The following is a 20,032-nucleotide window of genomic DNA, read 5'->3' as shown; positions in this document are numbered from 1 at the left end:
TACAAGACCCATCCCTCTAATATCCACCTGACATCCCCCTCTGCTTACTGTCCCCCAACCTATAACTCGGTTCCAACAGCTAATCACATGCTGGAGTCCCTTCCTAACACCTGGTCCCTCCTTCCCTCTCATGTCCATCAGCAACACCAGATCCAGCCCAAGTCTCAGTGAAATGTTAACACCATGTTTCCTATCAGATAATGCATCTATCCCACTTCCCACACCCACTTCTGCAGGGGACTCCTCCTTTCAGGATCACTGACCCCTATAAAAATAGACTAGGAAAAAATCATGACAGAGGAGAGACAGTCAGGTAGATCAGGCCATCTTCTCTTCCAAGAGAAAGGATACAGAGCCTGATCCTAAGAGGTGCTGAGCACTTGTAACTTCCACTGATTTCAAAGGGAGCTGTGTATCCTCAGCAACTTTCAGGATGAGGCATGTAGCCCCCTCCCTTGGTTTTCTCCCTGTTTTACCTTACTTAAAGGCAGATGGGTTCCTGACCTAGAAACATTATTTCTACATCACAGCCAGCAGCAAGCTGGATCTCAGAATTGGCTGTCCAATAAGAAAGTGGGATGACCTCAAATTATTCATCACCAAATATAATTAGCTATGTGCACTCTTCCCACAGTTCAGGCTGGAGAGGAGCTAGCTACTTGGAGCCAGAGGAGGAAGTTAGCAAAGCAGCAGGCCAGGCAGGCCACCATCCTCTTCCTCTCCTTTTCAGTGAGAAGAGAGAGTTTTCAACTGCAACCTTAGGTCAAATGTGCTGGTCAACCAATGCACCCAGAAGTTGGGAGTAGAGACCTGCAGCTTGGCAAGCAAACACTAAAGCCCAAAGGTGCCTAAACACCTTTGAGGATCTGGGCCTAAATATTTACATACCCCTTCTTCAGACCAGGTTTGTGTTTTCCTGGGCTGCTAGACAGTAAGTTGTTTCCCAGCATGCAAACAGCCATCCGGGGTCTGTGCTGGAATTCATGGGATATCAGTGGTTCACTGAAGTTCAACATTCACAGCTCTTTACTTTATATACTGAGGAGAAACACCATCTGGTGGCTAAATATCAGGAAATGTCAGAATTTACCGACTCCTCTCAAAGCCTTCCCTGGGCTTAAAAATGCAAATACCAAAATACCCAATCTGCCCACAATGCTCGCTTTATTATATTACTAGTCATTTACAGAGAGCTTTTCATACAGAAAGCGTCTGTCCTGACTGTGACTTAAGGCACAACATTAATTAAAAATATACTCGCCTAAAGTAAAGACACTAGGCCTGGATCCTTCATTACGATCTACATGGGTACACCACTGCATCCATCCTATTGATATCGATGTGTGCCACTTGAGCATAATGAATTGCAGGATCCTAGCCTAAATTGTATTAAAAACTAATATATAAAAGAAGCCAACAGCTGACTACTCCCTAATTATAAAACCAGGTCAGTATTTTGGAGACCCAACTTAGGTAACTATTTTTGAAATTTTAGTCCTTATACAGTTACTCATTTATGACATAAGAACATAATAATGGCCATTCTGGGTCAGACCAATGGTCCATCTAGCCCAGTATCCTATCTTCCGACAGTGGCCAATGCCAGGTGCTTCAGAGGGAATGAACAGAACAGGCAATCATTGAGTGATCCATCCCCCGTTATCCAGTCCCAGCTTCTGACAGTCAGAGGCTAGGGACACCCAGAGCATGGGGTTATATACCTTACCATCTTGGCTAATAGCCGTTGATAGACCTATCCTTCATGAACTTATCTAATTCTGTTTTGAATTCTGTTATAGCTTTGGCCTTCACAACATCCCCTGACAACGAATTCCACAGGTTGACTGTGTGTTGTATGAAGTACTGTACTTCCTTTGTTTGTTTTAAACCTGCTGCCTATTAATTTAATTAGGTGACCCCTAGTTCTTGTGTAATGTGAAGGGATAAATTACACTTCCTTATTCACTTTCTCCATACCATTCATGATTTTATAGACCACTATCCGACCCTTTTCAGCATCTCTTTTCCAATCTAAAAAGGCCCAGTCTTTTTAATCTCTCCTCATATGGAAGCTGTTCCTTACGCCTATCATTTGTATTGCCCTTCTCTGTACCTTTTCTAATACTAATACATCTTTTTTTAGATGGGCTGACCAGAACTGAATGCAGTATTCAAGGTGTGGGCATACCATGGATTTATATAGTGACATTAGGATATTTTCTGTCATTTTATCTACCCTTTCCTAATGGTTCCTAACATTCTGTTAGCTTTTTTGACAGCCTGCACACTGAGTAGATGTTTTCAGAGAACTATCCACAATGACGCCAAGATCTCTTTCTTGAGTGGTAACAACTAATTTAAATCTTATTTTGTATGAGTAACAGGATCAGGCACTTAACAAGAAAGAACTAGCATACTGATTTTTCTCCTCCACTGAAACATTTTCAAATTTCATTTTTTAGTAAAAACATACCTGTCCAGCCCATAAAAATAATAGCATCAGGACAATGACTATTTAAAAATATTGATGTCATTTTGAAAAGGAAGTTGGCTGTCAGTTACATTGTAACTGCATTGCAATTACACCACACATACTAATTAGCTTCATTCGAATATTGCAGGTTGCTGCTAAAAGTCTGGTTAAGGACAAAAGTCTGATGATGGCTACAGACTGAAACTTGTGTCAGTGATATGAAGCTAGTCATGGCTCAGCAGCTCCTACTGAGAATTCTTGCTCTGGAAAGAGTGAGGAGCATCTCTCAAGAGGGAGTGACAGACAGACAATGGAGGTTATTATAATGAGAACTGTGTTAGATCTCAGCACTGATACAGTTTTACCAAAAGGATCTCAGTGAAAGCTCTGAATTTACATATTTGCTGTAATTATGGTGTAATTGGCAACCAGCTTCTTTTTAAATGATAATGCTAAATAAATATAAACACTGATCTATCATGTACATAATTATATTGTCAGGTCGACTCCCGCACATCCTTACTCACATGAGCAAAGACTATTATAGGGTGTCCTATAAGGCCCGGCAGCAAAGGAGCTAAGGGTTTGCAGGATTTGACTGATAATAAAAGAGATGACTTGTGAAAAAGTCAGTCTATTAGATATGCCTCTTTAAGTGAGTTACTATGGCCCCAAACCAAAGCACAGATTTAATTTTAAGCATGAGTAGTTCCATTGACTTAAATGGGGCTTCTTATGATTAAAGTGAGGCACGAGCTTAACTACCTTTAGGAGCTGGAGATTAAATAGGGACTAGTTTTCAAAACCAGGTTGTAAACAGACAGTCACCTCCTGCACACCCCCTTGTGGCCAGGGATAGCCCTGCAACAGGATGGCCCTTCCTCAATTTTCCCCTCAAGGGCCTTCTTCAATAACTCACAAATCCTTTTGCCTTTCTCAGGTTCTCATTTATTAAATTAAATACTCAGAAGAGAAAGTTCTCAAGTCCATCCGTTTACCCTCTTATCAGGTCACTCCCAGGCCTTTCATACCTGTAGTCTCACATTTCTCTGGTGGAGCCTATTTGCTCACAGTCACAGCAGCCTCTGTACTCCACTCAACTTCCCCATCTCCAAGCTTTCTGCTGCTGTTTACAGAGGAATCAGTTGATCTCTGCTTAGGTGTGCCTCCTTAGTAACTAGGGTCAGCTGATCCCAGGCTTCTACCGCTTAACACGCAAACCACCCTATTACATATGTGCATACGCAGGGCCGGCTCCAGCGTTTTTGCCGCCCCAAGCAGCGGGGGGGAAGCCGCGATCGGCACTTCAATCACCGCCGCTTCATTCTTCGGTGGCAATTCGGCAGCAGGTCCCTTGGTCCCTCTCGGAGGGAAGGACCTGCCACCGAAGAGCCGGATGTGCCACCCCTTTCCATTGGCTGCCCCGAGCACCTGCTTGCTGCGCTGGTGCCTGGAGCCAGCCCTATGCATAAGTTGTGTATACAAGGGCCTGATTCTGCTCTTTTACACCAAGGTAAAATCCACTGAGCCTGACTCTCCTTTCACTTACGCTGGTGCAAATCAAAAGTAACTCTACTGACATCAATGGGTTGTACTGGTGTAAAATGGATACTGAACGGAGAATTAGGTCCATTGACTTGAATGGAGCTACTCCTGAGAGCCACTGGTAGGGCTAAGATCAGAATTAAGCCCAAAAATCCTTGTATAAGGTCTAAGCAGGGAATTGCTGGCTCCAGCTAGGCAGCTCAGTGCACAAAAAGGCAAGTTAGTGTATACTGTACATATGCAGTTATGGTTATGTTTTGAGAGTGCGTTTTTTGTAAATTTGTCCTGTAAAGTTTGTGGCGTGTTGGGGAATCTGTACTTTGACCCCACTGAAGGCTCTGAACAGAAATCCAGAGGTTCTCATGGTAGTTAGCCACCAGGCAATGTATTTTAATTTATGAAATAAAGAACTGTTAATTTTCTATTGTAGCATACAGGTGGCTGTCTCATGAGTGCAACACTGATCCTGGGGAGCTGGTAGACCAGAAGAGCAGCAGCCAAGATCACGTCTCCCAGTCTGATTTCTCTCGCAGTCACCAAACAAGAAGTTTCTGTTCCACTGACATTAAAATTCCTCTCGGACAATCATATTTCATCTGCAATTCCATGACAGCAGCAGGTCACTGACCCCACTAATTAAGCTTCAAAAACTGGTACCGCAGTAAAAGAAATGGGGAAGTTCTCAACACTCTTGATGCTACTGTCTGGCCATGACAAACATACCTCCCTTTACAATGTCAGAACTCTTTGCAACCAGACAGCTAGAAAGTTCACCACACATTGCATCCACATCAGAGATTCTGTGCTCGGTGTCCTTGAACGTGCCTGTTCTGATCAATGAGATTAACTTCCAACATGGCTTACTTGGACTGTAAACTCTTTAGGGCAGGACTTGCTTTTTTGTTCTGAGTTTGTACAACATCTAGTACAATGGGGCCCTGGCCGTAACTGGAGCTCTTAGGTGCTACTGCAATATAAATTCATAATGAAATGGTGTGTGCAGAATTGGACATTCATGTCCTCTTATTATCAATGAACATTCCGCATCTAATGCATTGTCCACCATGCTAGACACCTAAGCAATCACTGCAGAAAACTATCCGTTTGCCCCACCTACCTGCAATGAAAAGAGCATCAGCCCTTGAGGGTGTTCAGCTGAAGTGGCTCTTTGCTCATTTTCTGCTTTAGTGATTCGTTCTAGATTGTCACTGATAGTCTCCAATGGTAATTTTGTTTTTAGCTCTGAATTGCCTCCATATCCAGACGGTGCCTCTAAGGTCACCTTAGAGAGTATTTTTGTTTCTATCATCTTTCGTCTATCTTCACTGTTGTTTGCGTCTACAAAATATGGCCCTTTCATAGACACTACTTTATTAGTCCAAAAGCCTTCTGTTTCCCTGTCTTTTTCATTGCCCAGTTCTTTCCCTCTGAGAGTTTGATCTGTAGGATCTGCAAGGACTGCTCTCTGTTGGCTTGAAGTTTCTTCAGTCAGGTTAGCAAAAGCATGTGTCTGATCTCTTACCAATGGTACATTTTCTCTTCCCACAGCTTGGGTAACATCCATTTCTTTCTGAAGATCTGAACTTTCTAGGTCTCCATTGCAGGTCTCTCTGGAGTGTCCCACAGATTCTAATATTTGCTATAGATACAGAAAATGCACCTCAGAAGAGACAATCATTCCCCTCACCAAAGCAATAAAGAGACATACAATAAACCAAGTAGAACTGATTGGCTGATGGAGGTTCAAATTGAGTGGGCATCTGGTAACTGCCTGGGTCAGGTCTCACCCCTGAGATTTGTTACAAAACAGAATGAGATTCATTTTGTAAAAACAGTAACTTTAGGAAGTGCTGGATGCACCTGAAACCCATTTAGCCCTGTGCCTTGTTATCCTGTGTTATTGCTTACATACAGATCCCAGCTCAATAAGAAAGGTGATACAAGAAGCTGGTGTCCCAAGGCCAAAATACTGGCACTGGCCTGCTTCCCAGATAGCTTTCTATAATCAGCCAGTTTCATCACTCCAAGTGCAAAGTAATCCCTTTATCTGTGAACGGTTCTATGCCCAGATTTTATCATCATACAATTACTTCTTGATATACCCACCCTAACTACTTCCTCTCTAGTTTCTATGTATGGAGTATGGTGATTGGAGACATTTTACACAGTGAAAGGGTTGCAAGTTAACCTGCTGCATAGCCTTACTGTTAATGCTTGGATGATATATGGCTTCACAGATCATCCTATGGGTAGGAGCTGGTCAGTGGCTGTGGAACAATTATCTATTGTAGAAAAGTAGAACACTGAGTCTATGAACCTAACAAATCAGTGTCTCCTGCAATGCATACATCACAATTCCTGACAAGTACTCTGCTGCCTGCATCTCCACCTGTCAGCTACTACTGCCAGCATCAGCAGCGAACAGTAACTCATTCAAAACCAGGCTCATTTGATTTTGGGGATACTGAAGGGCTCCTTGGGAGAGAGTGGGACCAGGCCAGTGAGGGGAAGAAAGAGGGCCAGGTCCTTTGGGAGGGAGAGTGAGGATCCACACTACAAGCAGCTAAAGAAAGGACCCACCCTCTTAACAGACAGTGGGCAGAGAGTAAGGAGATAACCAGAGGAACTGCAAGAAGGTGGGACAAAGAAAAGGGCCCAGATCCCAAGAATAGAGAGACAAAGTGAGACTACAAAAATAGATGAGGAATAGAAAGAGAAAGAGAGAGACGCAGACCCAAGATAAGAAAAAGGGCCCAGGCACTTATATCACGCAGTGCAACCTAAATCTGCCCTGTAATATTAAGCAGCTGCACTGCCAACAACCACAGAAAATATGGCTGCAGTAGTACAGTCAGTAACCTGCATGTCTGGGTCTCCTGGAGAAAGATCTGTCAGTTCTTCCGACAAGTCGGGAATCAGATTGGGTAGATCTCGCTGGAAGATGAACAGCTCCCCATCTTCATCACAATCGGACTGCCATACAAAACAAAGAAATGAAAGGAAGGGCCAGCACATTTATACAGATGTTTCATGAGGGCATAAGTCATTTTACTTCTTTATCTCATAGTTGGCTATGGTGTTGAGGGATATCCTGCTGAGTCATGTCATCAGTGGAGTGTCAAGTGCTCTACATCCAAAGGGTATGAGATAAACTCTCCCTTTGGTGATTTAGCACATTAATGGGCTTCAATAATAAGAGCTAGATAAAATATTGGGTACGAACCCATGCCCAGCGAGGTTAATGGCAAAAGTCTCATTGATATCAGTGGGGACAAAACTAGGCAAGTATCGCAAAGCTTGAGAGGTACTGGGTATGTGCAAATCCTAGTGACTGCATCGCCCAGTGCAATATCTAGAATGTACAAGTAGAAACCATACTTTACAGCAAATGGAAGAATCAACACCCCCACATCAGGCAGGCAGGCTCCAGCTTTCACTTTGCCTTTTATACCACAGTGCATATCATCTCCAGTAACTCTTTGTGCTGGCAAATCCTGACTGCCTGGTGAGATTATTTTTCCTCCCCCTGCACTGCACCAGTTTGCTCTAATCTTACTGAAATGCACATTGGGGTGGCCAAAGTGCCCCCACTGATTGTATAACACCATCTGCCACTGCCCTCTTCAATACAAGAACATACCACATCAAGATTACAGGTCTCAGGTGCAGTAGTGTCTCTTGTTGTGAGCAGACACGGTTCAGATCAAGATAGAGCATTGCAAGCTGTGACCTGCAGTCTCGGTAGGCTGCAGTTTTGTATTAAATATAAGGGGTACTGCAATCAGCTCTACTTTATGTAAATTAAGGACCATGGTCAAACTCCAGAGAACACTTCAGTAGGATGCTTGCTCCAGATGCATAGAAACAAAGAATTTAGAGAATGTTTGTGTGTGAAAGAGACCTTGGACTGCCTTACTATGAAATTAATACATGGCACAAAAAGATCTTTTCAGTCATACTGTTATTAGTCATTTGTTTCAATAGCACCTAGAAGCCCTGACTGAGACAGTCCCTGCTCTAACGAGCTTACCATCTAAATAGACATGATAGACAAAGGGTGGGAAGGAAAACAGACATAGAGAAAGAAAGTAATTTACCCAAGATCACACAGCTTTTTGGAGACAGAACCAGGAACAGAAACCAGGTTACCCAAGTCCCAGTCCAGTGCCCTATCTCCTAGACCACATTACCTCTTATGAGTGTGATTAATGCCCAAGTTGAAAGTTCCCTCACCTGTGCTACTCACAAGATTATCTCTGTATCACTAAGCCACACCCTAAATCTGAAGAAATAGTTTCCTTTGATGGTAAAATTATGCTTCCTTTACTGTTAAGTATGTTTGAAAACTATTATTACTTCTGTGTTCTCTAAAAATAGAGCTCTCACCTGGACAGAATCACCAATACTTAAGCCAAGTCCCCACAGTCAAGGGATGACATCACAAAAGCCACTATAGTTCCTCCTTGCTGGTACTGTGCTGATTCAGGCCAGCTGCAGCCTTAAAGCAGCTTCTCCTAATTGGCCCCTTTGTACTTAATCCTTTCACTCGCTAGGCTGGGAGAGGTGAACAAGCAATGTTCCTTCCCCTGTTGAAGTCTTCAGTTATGAGAGAGGAGGCAGACTATATGCTACCTTCCTCCCAGTTAGCTGGGAGAGAGAGGATCTTTGCCCCATCCTGCACTACAAGTCTTCTGACCCCAGGCCCTTAAAGAAACAGTATGGTTCTTGCCAAGCATTAATTATTCCCCCAGGACCAACTTCTTCTCTCCCAACTGTACCTGCCCTTCCCCAAGCTTTCATCCACTCAGAAAGTCCCAGGAACATTAGGGGACATACCATGGAACAGGGCTAGATCCACAAAAGGCTTTAGGTTCCTAACATTCATTGATTTCAATGAATGGTAGGAGCCAAAATACCATTGAGGATCTGGGCCCGAGTCCCTATTACCCTTAAAGTAGACAGTCACCCTGTTAGAAGTACTAAAGACATGCTTGGAAAATAATAATGCCACACAGCTCTTATGCAGCACTTTTCATCTGTCAGTCTCAATGTGCTTTACACAAAGGATGGTAAGTATTATTATCCCCGCTTTACAGATGGGGAAACTAAGGCGCACTGGGTAGGGTGGGATGACTCTCCGACAGTCACACAGCGAGTCAGTGGCAGAGCAGCAAAGAGAACCCAGATCTTCTCTCTGCCAAGGATCATATTTCCATGATCTTCAGCCACAGAGAGGCATGTTCAGAGGCTTTCTGCCAGGCTCTGACAGTGCTACAGTTAATACCCCAGCAGAATGAAGTAGAAAAACAAAAGAAATTCCATTTAAATGTGGTCATTTGCGTATTTCATGGTGTGCTTTTTGTTAGACAGATGAACAACACAGGAGGCCTCATGCTGCAAGATGGCAGTGCCCTCCATGCCCACTGACTTCAATGAGAGTTGAGGATGCTCAGCACATTGTAGACTCAGGCCTGCGTTCAGTAGTGTTTGAGATGACGAGAACACAAGGGGGAGGATGGGCGCAGCATTCTGACAATTACAGAGCTCCTGGACTAACGCCCACTACAGCATTGCTCCCAGCAGATGAGCGGCCCATTGAGAGTAACGCTGGCTACTGAAGAGCTCCTCACTAATGAGGTGATCCTCAGCCTCCATTCAGCGAGCCCTTTGTGGAACATAGTGAGGAAGGATGCTGGACAGCAATGCTTACCGCGGAGGTGTCAGAGTCCAGAGATGGGATTTGGTCTTTCACTGCAGAGAGGATGGCTCCCCAGTGTAAGGTTCTGTTGCCCCGGAAAGGGGTTGTAAGATCCTCAGATGGATCCTCTCTTTCCTGGCTTTGTCCTTCTGATGCCATTTGAAACAGCTCCCATATAACCAACTCACAGGCAAAAGGGCTTCAGCACGTGCCACTAAAGAAAAAAGAGGTAGCATCAGCACGGGGTAGGAATGGATCCCATGTGCATTAAGCTTCAGCTTAATTCTTGGGAATCCTATAATTCTGATTGTTATACGGTCAGCAGTACCCCAACACTGGACATGATCTGCAGTATAATAGATTATATGGAGCCTGTCTTTCCACCTGAGTCCAATGAGGCTGACATCTTTGTGCCCCTGGCATAATTTAGAACAGTCTCAGAGCTGTTCTAAATTGTGCTGGCTTCTAATAGCACCCTCACACATACCTCAGCTCACCCCTTACATTGGGAGAGGGGCAGGAAGGGGTGATGTAAAGTTAGTACTGCCAGCTCTATGCCAGTCAAAGGTTCCCCCATAACAAGGGAATGCTTTAAGTATGTTTTGGATTGCAAGAATAGCACAAAGGGGATCCAAAGATCTGCCCTTTGGATTTTGACTTCTCGTTTTTATGGAGAGTGGGTTCTTTCCTGGCTTCTTCCTACAGTAGATTGAGAAGGGGTATTTCACAAGGGGCAGTGGAGGCTGCCTCCTTGCTCGCTGCATAATTCATACTATTAGGGGACCTTTTCGTTTTCAATTTGTGATACAATCATGTGATTCACAGGAATTGAAAATGGGAGTAAATCTGTTCTAACTGGTAATAAAGGTTGGGAGGCTGCTATTGTATGGAGTTCAGTCACTGATTTAATTATGCTTATGATTATATTATACTTCTTAAATCACTTGTATTGCAGCAGGTTGACAGAGTGCTTTACATACAGAGCAAGGCTCATTCTCTGCCCGAGGAGTTTACAATTTAAGATACACAAGGTGAATAACGTGCCTGTGAATGCTTTGCATGTCATCCATCTAATGTGTCTCCTTTATCCATATCAGACAGTGTTGAGTTTGCATGGCATCTGATGCCTGACATGGGGCTGGATTTATGTGGAGATTAGCACAAGAATGACGTCACCTCTAGAGAATGAATGGGAGCTGCTGAATGCAAGGTTACTCCCATGAGGCTGGGATGAGTTGGTTACTGGGGTTACTCCCCTGCCGGTGCCTTTTCTGATCTAGAGAGGCATGGAGTTCCCCATATGAAACCCAAGATCTCTGTCATAGGTGGAGATAGTAACAGGAAACATAGGAATAGCCTGGCTGGATCAGACCCAATGTCCATGTTGTCCACTGGCCAGCATCAGATGCTTCAGTGGAAGGTGCAACCACCCTTGCATTAGGTAGAAGTGAGATAATCTACCCTTAATTTTAGGTTTATTCCCCTCCTAATCCCTAATAGCTAGAAATTGCATTAAAACCTGAATTATGATATTTAACATCTCTTCCAAAATTTGTTAGCATTAATTATTACAATTCTGTGATAGTCTTGCTATCCTTATAAATAGCTTTTATCTAGTGCTTTTCAACAGTCAATCTCAAAGCACTTCACAAAGGGGGAAGGGGGTCAGTATCATTATCCCCCTTCTATGGTTGAGGAAACTGAGGCACAGTGCAGTGAAGTGACCATGCTCACCCAGCAGGCAGTGCTCCAGGGTTCCCTCTCTCCATTACACCACACTGCCTCTGTCCAATCCATATGGACAATCTTTTGTTAATCTTACTAAATTTTTGACCTCAGTGACATTCTGTGGCAGAGTTCCATGGATTAATTATGTGTTGTGTGAAAAAGTATTTCCTTATATCAGTTTTGAGTTTGCCACCTTGCAATTCCATTGTGTCCACTTGTTTTTATGTTAAGAGACAGGGAGAACAGAAGATCCTGATCTACCTTCTTGATACCATTCATTATTTTATAGGCTTTCATCATGTCTCCTCTTATTAGTCCCCTTTCTAAAGTAACTATCCCAGTCTTTTCAATCTTTCTTATATGAGATTTTCCATTACCCTAACCACTTTAATCACCCTTCTGTGAACCCCTTGTAATGTTGCAATATCCTGTTTGAGATGCAGTTATCAGTACTGCACACAGTATATTGCCACAACACTGATTCATAATGATGGCGTTATTCTCCAGCCCATTCTTTATGCCACCTAACATCTTGCTTGCTTTTTTGAAGGCAGCTGCACACTGGGCAGAGATTTGAATTGAGCTGTTCACAATAATGCCCAGGCCCCTTTCCAAAACGGACACCGTTAATGTGGTACCCTGCCCCGGTGCAGGAATAGTTTAAATTTTCCCTTCTGACGTGCGCCACTTTGCAGTTATCGACCCTGAATTCCATCTGCCCTGTGGTGCCCTAGCCTGGGTGGGACCCTCTGGAGGTCAGCATGAAGCTAAACAACTTGGCGTGAGCCGCAGTGTTTGCTCCCCGCACCTTCCCCGGCTCATTCCTGACTGGGCTGAACAGCGGGTCCGGGAACACGCCCCCGTCCCAGCCCTGATCTGGGACAACACGCGGCCTCTCCCGCCAGGCTGGCAGCCGCGGCCCCTCTGCCCTGGCCCCGGGCCTCTGCACAGGCCAACCACCGCCTCGGCCCCAGCGGCTTCGAGTGGCCGCCGGGCTCGGCCCCAACCCTGCCCCCAGCCGCTCCCTGGCTCCGCCCCCGCGCTTCCTCCCGTTCCCATGGTAACCAGGCCAACCACCGCCAGCGCCCCTGCCCGCATACCGTCTCCCCGACTCTGCCCCCCCCCCCCCCAGCCCCGGTGTCCGCCCCCGCGATCTCGCCACACAGCGGAGCGCTGCCCCGTCACCCTCCGCAGCGCTAACCCTCCTCCACCCACCCCACTCACATCACACCTCAGAGCCCCCTCGCCGCTTCCCGACCGCTTGCCCCGCCCCACTGCCGAGGTCCTGGCAGAATAAATTCTAGCTCACAAATACAAAGCAAAAAATAAAAAAATAAAAAAACGAGGAGTCCAGTGGCACGTTAAAGCCTAACAGATTTATTTGGGCATAAGCTTTCGTGGGTAAAAAAACCCACTTCTTCAGATGCATGGAGACTCCATGCACATGAGACTCCATGCATCTTAAGAAGTGGGTTTTTTACCCACGAAAGCTTATGCCCAAATAAATCTGTTAGGTTTTAAGTGCCACCGGACTCCTCATTGTTTTTGTGGCTACAGACTAACACGGCTACCCCTCTGATACTAAACACAAAGCCCTTTCCCAGAGCAAATAGCTAATTCTAATCCATTCCTTTCTTCCTACATCTCCCCTTCCTTATCGCAGACTGCTAATTCCTGCCTTTTCCCTGCCAGGACTTCACTCAACTTCCTCTTTCTCGTATCTCGTTGGTTAATTTGAGCTCCGCCTCATGGGAGTCTCATTCTCTATTGGTTGTTTAGCAGGATTGGGGGTGGGTCCCACAAATTGCCCCGAGGTAGTGTGGGGTTTGTAGTTTCGCCACGGTTGATCACAGGGAAAGAGCAGTAGGAGCTGCGCTCCCAGCGTTCTGGGCGCGAGAGGGATTTCCGGGAGCGGCGCTGAGCGAGGTGCCCGGCCCTGGCAGAGTGCGGCGAGGTGACGGGCGGGACGGCACGGGATGAGCGGGGGTGTCCAGGCTGCGACCTTCGCCTGGGGGTGCTGGGGCGGGGACCCCGCTGGGGCTGGCCGGCTTCTGCCGCCTGGTGCCAGGCAGCCGCGCTGAGGCGGGGACCCCGCTGGGGCCGGCCGGCTCCAGCCGCCCGGTGCCAGGCAGCCGCGCTGGGGACACCGCTGGGGCCGGCCGGCTTCTGCCGCTTTGGTGCCAGGGAGCCGCGCTGAGGCGGGGACCCCGTTGGGGCCGGCTGGCTCCAGCCGCTCGGTGCTCCGGGATGAGGCAGCTGCTGGCTTGCTGTGTCCAGTAGTCTAAGAGGCAGCTGGTGGACTGCAGGGAAAGCCACTGCCTAAAAACGGGAGTGACAGGGGCACCTCCCATCCCCACCCTAGGAGCACCTTGCACGGATGTTGCTGTGCGCCCGCAGAAACTGGCCACGTGTGTTTAAGGGACAGGCTGTGCCCAGGATGCTTTTGCTCCGAAGGCTCCCCACGTGTGTAATCTCTCGGGGATGGCTATATTTCCTATGGAGTATAGCAGCAAGGCTGCACAGAAGCTCCCAGACTGGTTCATGATGGGGCAGTGGTGGTCCACAAACTCAGTGTGGAGGGAGAGCTCTATGTGGTATTATTTTTGAGAGGAGGGTTTGTTCTGTTTTAATCATCATGTAGGACCCAATGTAAAAGTTCATTTCCAGATTTAATATTTAGGCTTTGTTCTGTTGTTTATGTAAAAATATAATCAATGTAGCAAAAGAATCTGACTTAGGTGCCTAAAGCAACAGATGATTACGCTAGGCTCTTCTTTAGGGGTGAATCTATTCAATAACCAGGTGTCCCATTTAGGAACAGAGGCTTTTTATATTTTTTTTAAAAAGGAGATTAAAAATGACAAACTGAATAAAAGTATTGGTTGCATTTGGTTTTTATTGCCAACCACCTGGTGTGGTTTGGTTAAGGCAGCTGCTTGAACCCATGAGTAATTTTACACACATGAATACTTATTTACTTCCATGGGACTATAGCTACCTAAGGTATTTATTTACCACTGTCATAGTACCTGAGCACATGCCCATCTTTAATATAGTTATCCTTACAACTCCCTCCCACCATGATATAGGGCAGTGCTATTATCTCCATTTGACTGATGGAGAACTGAATCACAGAAAGACTTAAGTGACTTGACCGAGATCACACAGGAAGTCTGTGGTGGAGCAGGAAGTTGAACCTTGGTCTCCCGAGTCCCAGGCTGGTGCTCTAATCAGTGGACCATTGTTCTTCCTTATATACTGCTGTGTGTTTACTGCATCAGAAGTGAAGAGCTCTATGCTGCAAAAACATGCTGCCAGTCAGTGATTACAACCTTGAGTAGTCCCATTATCTTCAGTGAGACTACTGTGGTATTATTATTTGTTGTTTGTAATACAATAGTCATAACTTCCCCTCTGCTCTGCCCTTTTGTCCTGCTCACCTTTCCATTTAGCTAATCCTCCTCCAAAAAGAGTTTTGGTATGAATGTGCCATTTATTGCCATCACATTGCTCACTCTGCTTGTGTGTTATATCCTTTCCCCCTGAACTTTGGCTGTCTTGTCTATTTAAAGTGTAAGCTCTCCAGGGCAGAGACCGTCTACTTCTCTGTTTGTATACCTCCTAGCACAATGGGGCCCTGATCTTGTTTGATCACTAGACACTACTGTAATAAACATGATTATTAATGATAATGACAGCACAGAACTGAGGATGAAAGAAAGGAACAGTTGGGTGGGAAGCTTGAGCAGAGGGAAGGCAGTAGGAACACAACGCACAGTCAATCTGTGGAACTCCTTGCCAGATGGTGTTGTGAAGGCCAAGACCATAACAGGGGTAAAAAAAAAAAAAAAGAGATTATTCATGGAGGATAAGTCCATCGATGGCTATTAGCCAGGATGGGCAGAGATGGTGTCCCTAGTCTCTGTTTGCCAGAAGCTGGGAATAAGTGACAGGGGATGGATCACTTGATGATTACCTGTTCTGTTCATTCCCTCTGGGGCATCTGGCACTGGCCACTGTCGGAAGACAGGGTACTGGACTAGATGGATCTTTGGTCTGACCCAGTAGGGCCATTCTTATGTTCTTATGTAAATGAGATGGAGGCAGAGGCACAGTTGTAGAGGGCCTTGAATGTTCTAATCTTTATTTAAATTTTAAAGGTACATTTGGAATGTCAAACTGTGGCTGCGTCTTCACTGTGGAAAAAGGTGTGTACGTACCTCAAGGGAAAATGCTAGCAAAGACCAGGCAGTTTGTTGTTTTCACACCAGTTAGCAAGTGGAGGTAAAGACACTAAGGGAGAACCTAGTTTTTAACCTGGATTGCTCATTTGCGTGAAAATGACAGCCTGCCTTGTCTTCACCAGGATTTTACCTTGAGTTGAGGACGCCACACCTCTTTTCTCCCAGTGAAGACAGACTTTTTAAGGTGTTTGTACATTGCATAGCACAGTGAGGGCCCCTTCTTGTTGGGACCTTTTGGCACTACTGTAATAGAAATAATCATACCATCATGCAAAATAAGTATCTTGGGAGTTATCCTAATAAAGCAACCGTCATGTACCAGTACATCCTGATTATGTAGAATAGATTGAATTCCATTTTTTTTTTTTTTTTGTATTATAAAAGTGTATAGGTGTGTGGAGGAGAAGGGCTGGGTTTTGAGATAAATGAGTCTTTAATAGGTCACAAGAAAGAGAAATAATTATTGTCCCAAAACTCCAAATGATTAAGAAAATACAAATAAGACAGAAAACACTAGAGGCAGCTGTGTCAGGTGGCTTTATTAAAGAGCTGAGCAAATGTGTGATCCCATCTATAGGTGATTAACACATTCCCATCTCCCACAGTCTAGGGAAGGAAAATGGACCTTAACCTTTTAGGCAGTCATGAAATTATGCTACCTTTTGTAATTAAGTTACTGCATCCAGTCCAGTGGGCAAACTGCAAATCAACTGGCAGGTCCATTATTTATTTAAAATGTGTTTGAGCAATTTCCAAGATGCACAGAGGCAGGATTAGGCTGCTCCTGAAGTGCTGAGGAAATAAGCACTAATTTAGCAAGGTTGCCTCTGTAGGCCCTGAAGACGCATTAAAGGAGTCAGCTGCATTCAGGTGATGTTACTACTTTATTTTGAAAGGCAACTCAGCATTTGACACAGTTGTCATTACTAACATCCACCATTCAGTTTAAGCAGGGTTTTTCTCTCTCTGTAGGGTTTTCCTACAGTTTCCCCTGTGTGTATTTTGTCTCTTTTGACTATAAACGGTTCACATGAGGAATCACTTCTCTCTTGTACAGTGCAGAGCGTGATGTCAGCACTTAACAAACAGAATTTAATGCCTAATCTTGACAAGGGTGTTCAAATTCCATTTTAACCATATTTTGACTGGAGAGAGAATCATAGAATCGTAGGACTGGAAGGACCTCAAGAGGTCATCTAGTCCAGTCCCCTGCAGTCACGGCAGGATGAAGTATTATCTGGACCATCCATGACAGGTGTTTATCTAACCTGATCTTAAAAATCTCAAATGATGGAGATTCCACAACCTCCCTAGGCAATTTATTCCAGTGCTTAACCACCCTGACAGGAAATTTTCCTAATGTCATAAGACCATAAGAATGGCCATACTGGGTCAGACCAAAGGTCCATCCAGCCCTGTATCCTGTCTACCGACAGTGACCAATGCCAGGTGTCCCAGAGGTAACAGGTAATGATCTCCTGCCATCCATGTCCACCCTCCGACAAACAGAGGCTAGGGACACCATTCCTTACCCATCCTGGCTAATAGCTATTAATGGACTTGACCTCCATGAATTTATCTAGTTCTCTTTTAAACCCTGTTATAGTCCTAGCCTTCACAACCTCCTCAGGCAAGGAGTTCCACAGGTTGACTGAGCGCTGTGTGAAGAAAAACTTCCTTTTATTTGTTTTAAACCTCCTGCCCATTAATTTCATTTGGTGGCCCCTAGTTCTTATATTATGGGAACAAGTAAATAACTTTTTCTTATTCACTTTCTCCACACCACTCATGATTTTATATACCTCTATCATATCCCCCCTTAGTCCCCTCTTTTTCAAGCTTAAAAGTCCTAGCCTCTTTAATCTCTCCTCGTATGGGACCCGTTCCAAACCCCTAATCATTTTAGTTGCCCTTCTCTGAACCTTTTCTAATGCCAGTATATCTTTTTTGAGATGAGGAGACCACATCTGTATGCAGTATTGAAGATGTGGGTGTACCATGGATTTATATAAGGGCAATAAGATAGTCTCCATCTTACACTCTATCCCTTTTTTAACGATTCCTAACATCCTACTTGCTTTTTTGACTACCGCTGCACACTGTGTGGACATCTTCAGAGAGCTATCCACGATAACTCCAAGATCTCTTTCCTGATTAGTTGTAGCTAAATTAGCCCCCATCATATTGTATATATAGTTGGAGATATTTTTTCCAATGTGCATTACTTTATATTTATCCACATTAAATTTCATTTGCCATTTTGTTGCCCGATCACTTAGTTTTGTGAGATATTTCTGAAATTCTTCAGTCTGCTTTGGTCTTAACTATCTTGAGCAGTTTAGTATCATCTGCAAACTTTGCCACCTCACTGTTTACCCCTTTCTCCAGGTCATTTATGAATAAGTTGAATAGGATTGGTCCTAGGACTGACCCTTGTGGAACACCATTAGTTTACCCCTCTCCATTCTGAAAATTTACCATTAATTCCTACCCTTTGTTCCCTGTCTTTTAACCTGTTCTCAATCCATGAAAGGATCTTCCCTCTTATCCCATGACAACTTAATTTACGTAAGAGCCTTTGGTGAGGGATCTTCTCAAAGACTTTCTGGAAATCTAAGTACACTATGTCCACTGGATCCCCCTTGTCCGCATGTTTGTTGACCCCTTCAAAGAACTCTAATAGATTAGTAAGACATGATTTCCCTTTACAGAAACCATGTTGACTTTTGACCAACAATTTGTTCATCTATGTGTCTGACAATTTTATTCTTTACTATTGTTTCAACTAATTTGCCCGGTACTGACATTAGACTTACCGGTCTGTAATTGCCAGGATCACCTCTAGAGCCATTTTTAAATATTGGCGTTACATTAGCTATCTTCCAGTAATTGGGTACAGAAGCTGATTTAAAGGACAGGTTACAAACCATAGTTAAGAGTTCCGCAATTTCACATTTGAATTCTTTCAGAACTCTTGGGTGAATGCCATCTGGTCCCGGTGACTTGTTACTGTTAAGTTTATCAATTAATTCCAAAACCACCTCTAGTGACACTTCAATCTGTGACAATTCCTCAGATTTGTCACCTACAAAGGATGGCTCAGGTTTGGGAATCTCCCTAACATCCTCAGCTGTGAAGACTGAAGCAAAGAATTCGTTTAGTTTCTCTGCAATGACTTTATTGTCTTTAAGTGCTCCTTTTGTATCTCCATTGTCCAGGGGCCCCACTGGTTGTTTAGCAGGCTTCCTGCTTCTGATGTACTTAAAAAACATTTTATTATCTTTTGAGTTTTTGGCTAGCTGTTCTTTAAACTCCTTTTTGGCTTTTCTTATTACATTTTTACACTTAATTTGGCAGTGTTTATGCTCCTTTCTATTTACCTCACTAGGATTTGACTTCCACTTTTTATCTCTCACTGCTTCTTTTACATGGTTGTTAAGCCATGGTGGCTCTCTTTTAGTTCTTTTACTGTGTTTTTTAATTTGGGGTATACATTTAAGTTGTGCCTCTATTATGGTGTCTTTGAAAAGTGTCCATGCAGCTTGCAGGGATTTCACTCTAGTCACTGTACCTTTTAATTTCTGTTTAACTAACCTCCTCATTTTTGCATAGTTCCCCTTTCTGAAATTAAATGCCATAGTGTTGGGCTGTTGAGGTGTTCTTCCCACCACAGGACTGTTAAATGTTGTTCTATTATGGTTACTATTTCCAAGTGGTCCTGTTATAGTTACCTCTTGGACCAGATCCTGCACTCCACTCAGGACTAAATAGAGAATTGCCTGTCCCCTTGTGGGTTCCTGTACCAGCTGCTCCAAGAAGCAGTCATTTAAAGTATCGAGAAATTTTGTCCACCGTAAACCGTTCCACCCTAAACCGCCCTTGCTGCAATTTAAGCCCATTGCTTCTTGTCGTATCCTCAGAGGTAAGGAGAAAAGTTTTTTTTTTTTTTTTTTTTTTTCCCCTCCTCCTTGTAACAACCTTTTATGTACTTGAAAACTGTTATCATGTCCCCTCTCAGTCTTCTCTTCGCCACACTAAATAAACCTAAATTTTTTCAATCTTTCCTCGGGTTTTCTAGACTGTTAATGATTTTTGTTGCAATTCTCTGGATTTTCTCCAATTTGTCCACATCTTTCTTGAAATATGGTGCCCAGAACTGGTCACAATACTCCAGTTGAGGCGGAGCAGAGTGCAAGAATTACTTCTTGTGTCTTGCTTACAACACTCCTGCTAATACATCCCAGAATTATGTATGTATGTTTGTTTGTTTGTTTTTCCAACAGTGTTACATTGTTGATTCATATTTAGCTTGTGATCCACTATGACCCCTGGATCTCTTTCTGC

General features: G+C 44.2%; 1 protein-coding gene across 1 annotated transcript in view; it reads right to left on the bottom strand.

Annotated features, from left to right (window-relative positions):
* Nucleotides 1-9,875, bottom strand: part of DNAAF8 (dynein axonemal assembly factor 8) — a 168,017-nt gene extending 158,142 nt beyond the window's left edge. Inside the window, exons 1-3 of the mRNA XM_065412855.1 lie at nt 9,729-9,875; nt 6,878-6,991; nt 5,541-5,657 (exon numbers count right to left, since the gene is read on the bottom strand). Of these exons, the coding sequence (XP_065268927.1) occupies nt 5,541-5,657; nt 6,878-6,991; nt 9,729-9,875 (378 nt within the window). The remainder of the gene's footprint in view (nt 1-5,540; nt 5,658-6,877; nt 6,992-9,728) is intronic.
* Between the last annotated feature and the right edge of the window lie 10,157 nt (nt 9,876-20,032).

Source organism: Emys orbicularis, chromosome 10 (genome assembly GCF_028017835.1).
Source record: "Emys orbicularis isolate rEmyOrb1 chromosome 10, rEmyOrb1.hap1, whole genome shotgun sequence".
NCBI lineage: Eukaryota > Metazoa > Chordata > Testudines > Emydidae > Emys > Emys orbicularis.
This window is presented reverse-complemented; position numbering and strand designations above follow the sequence as displayed.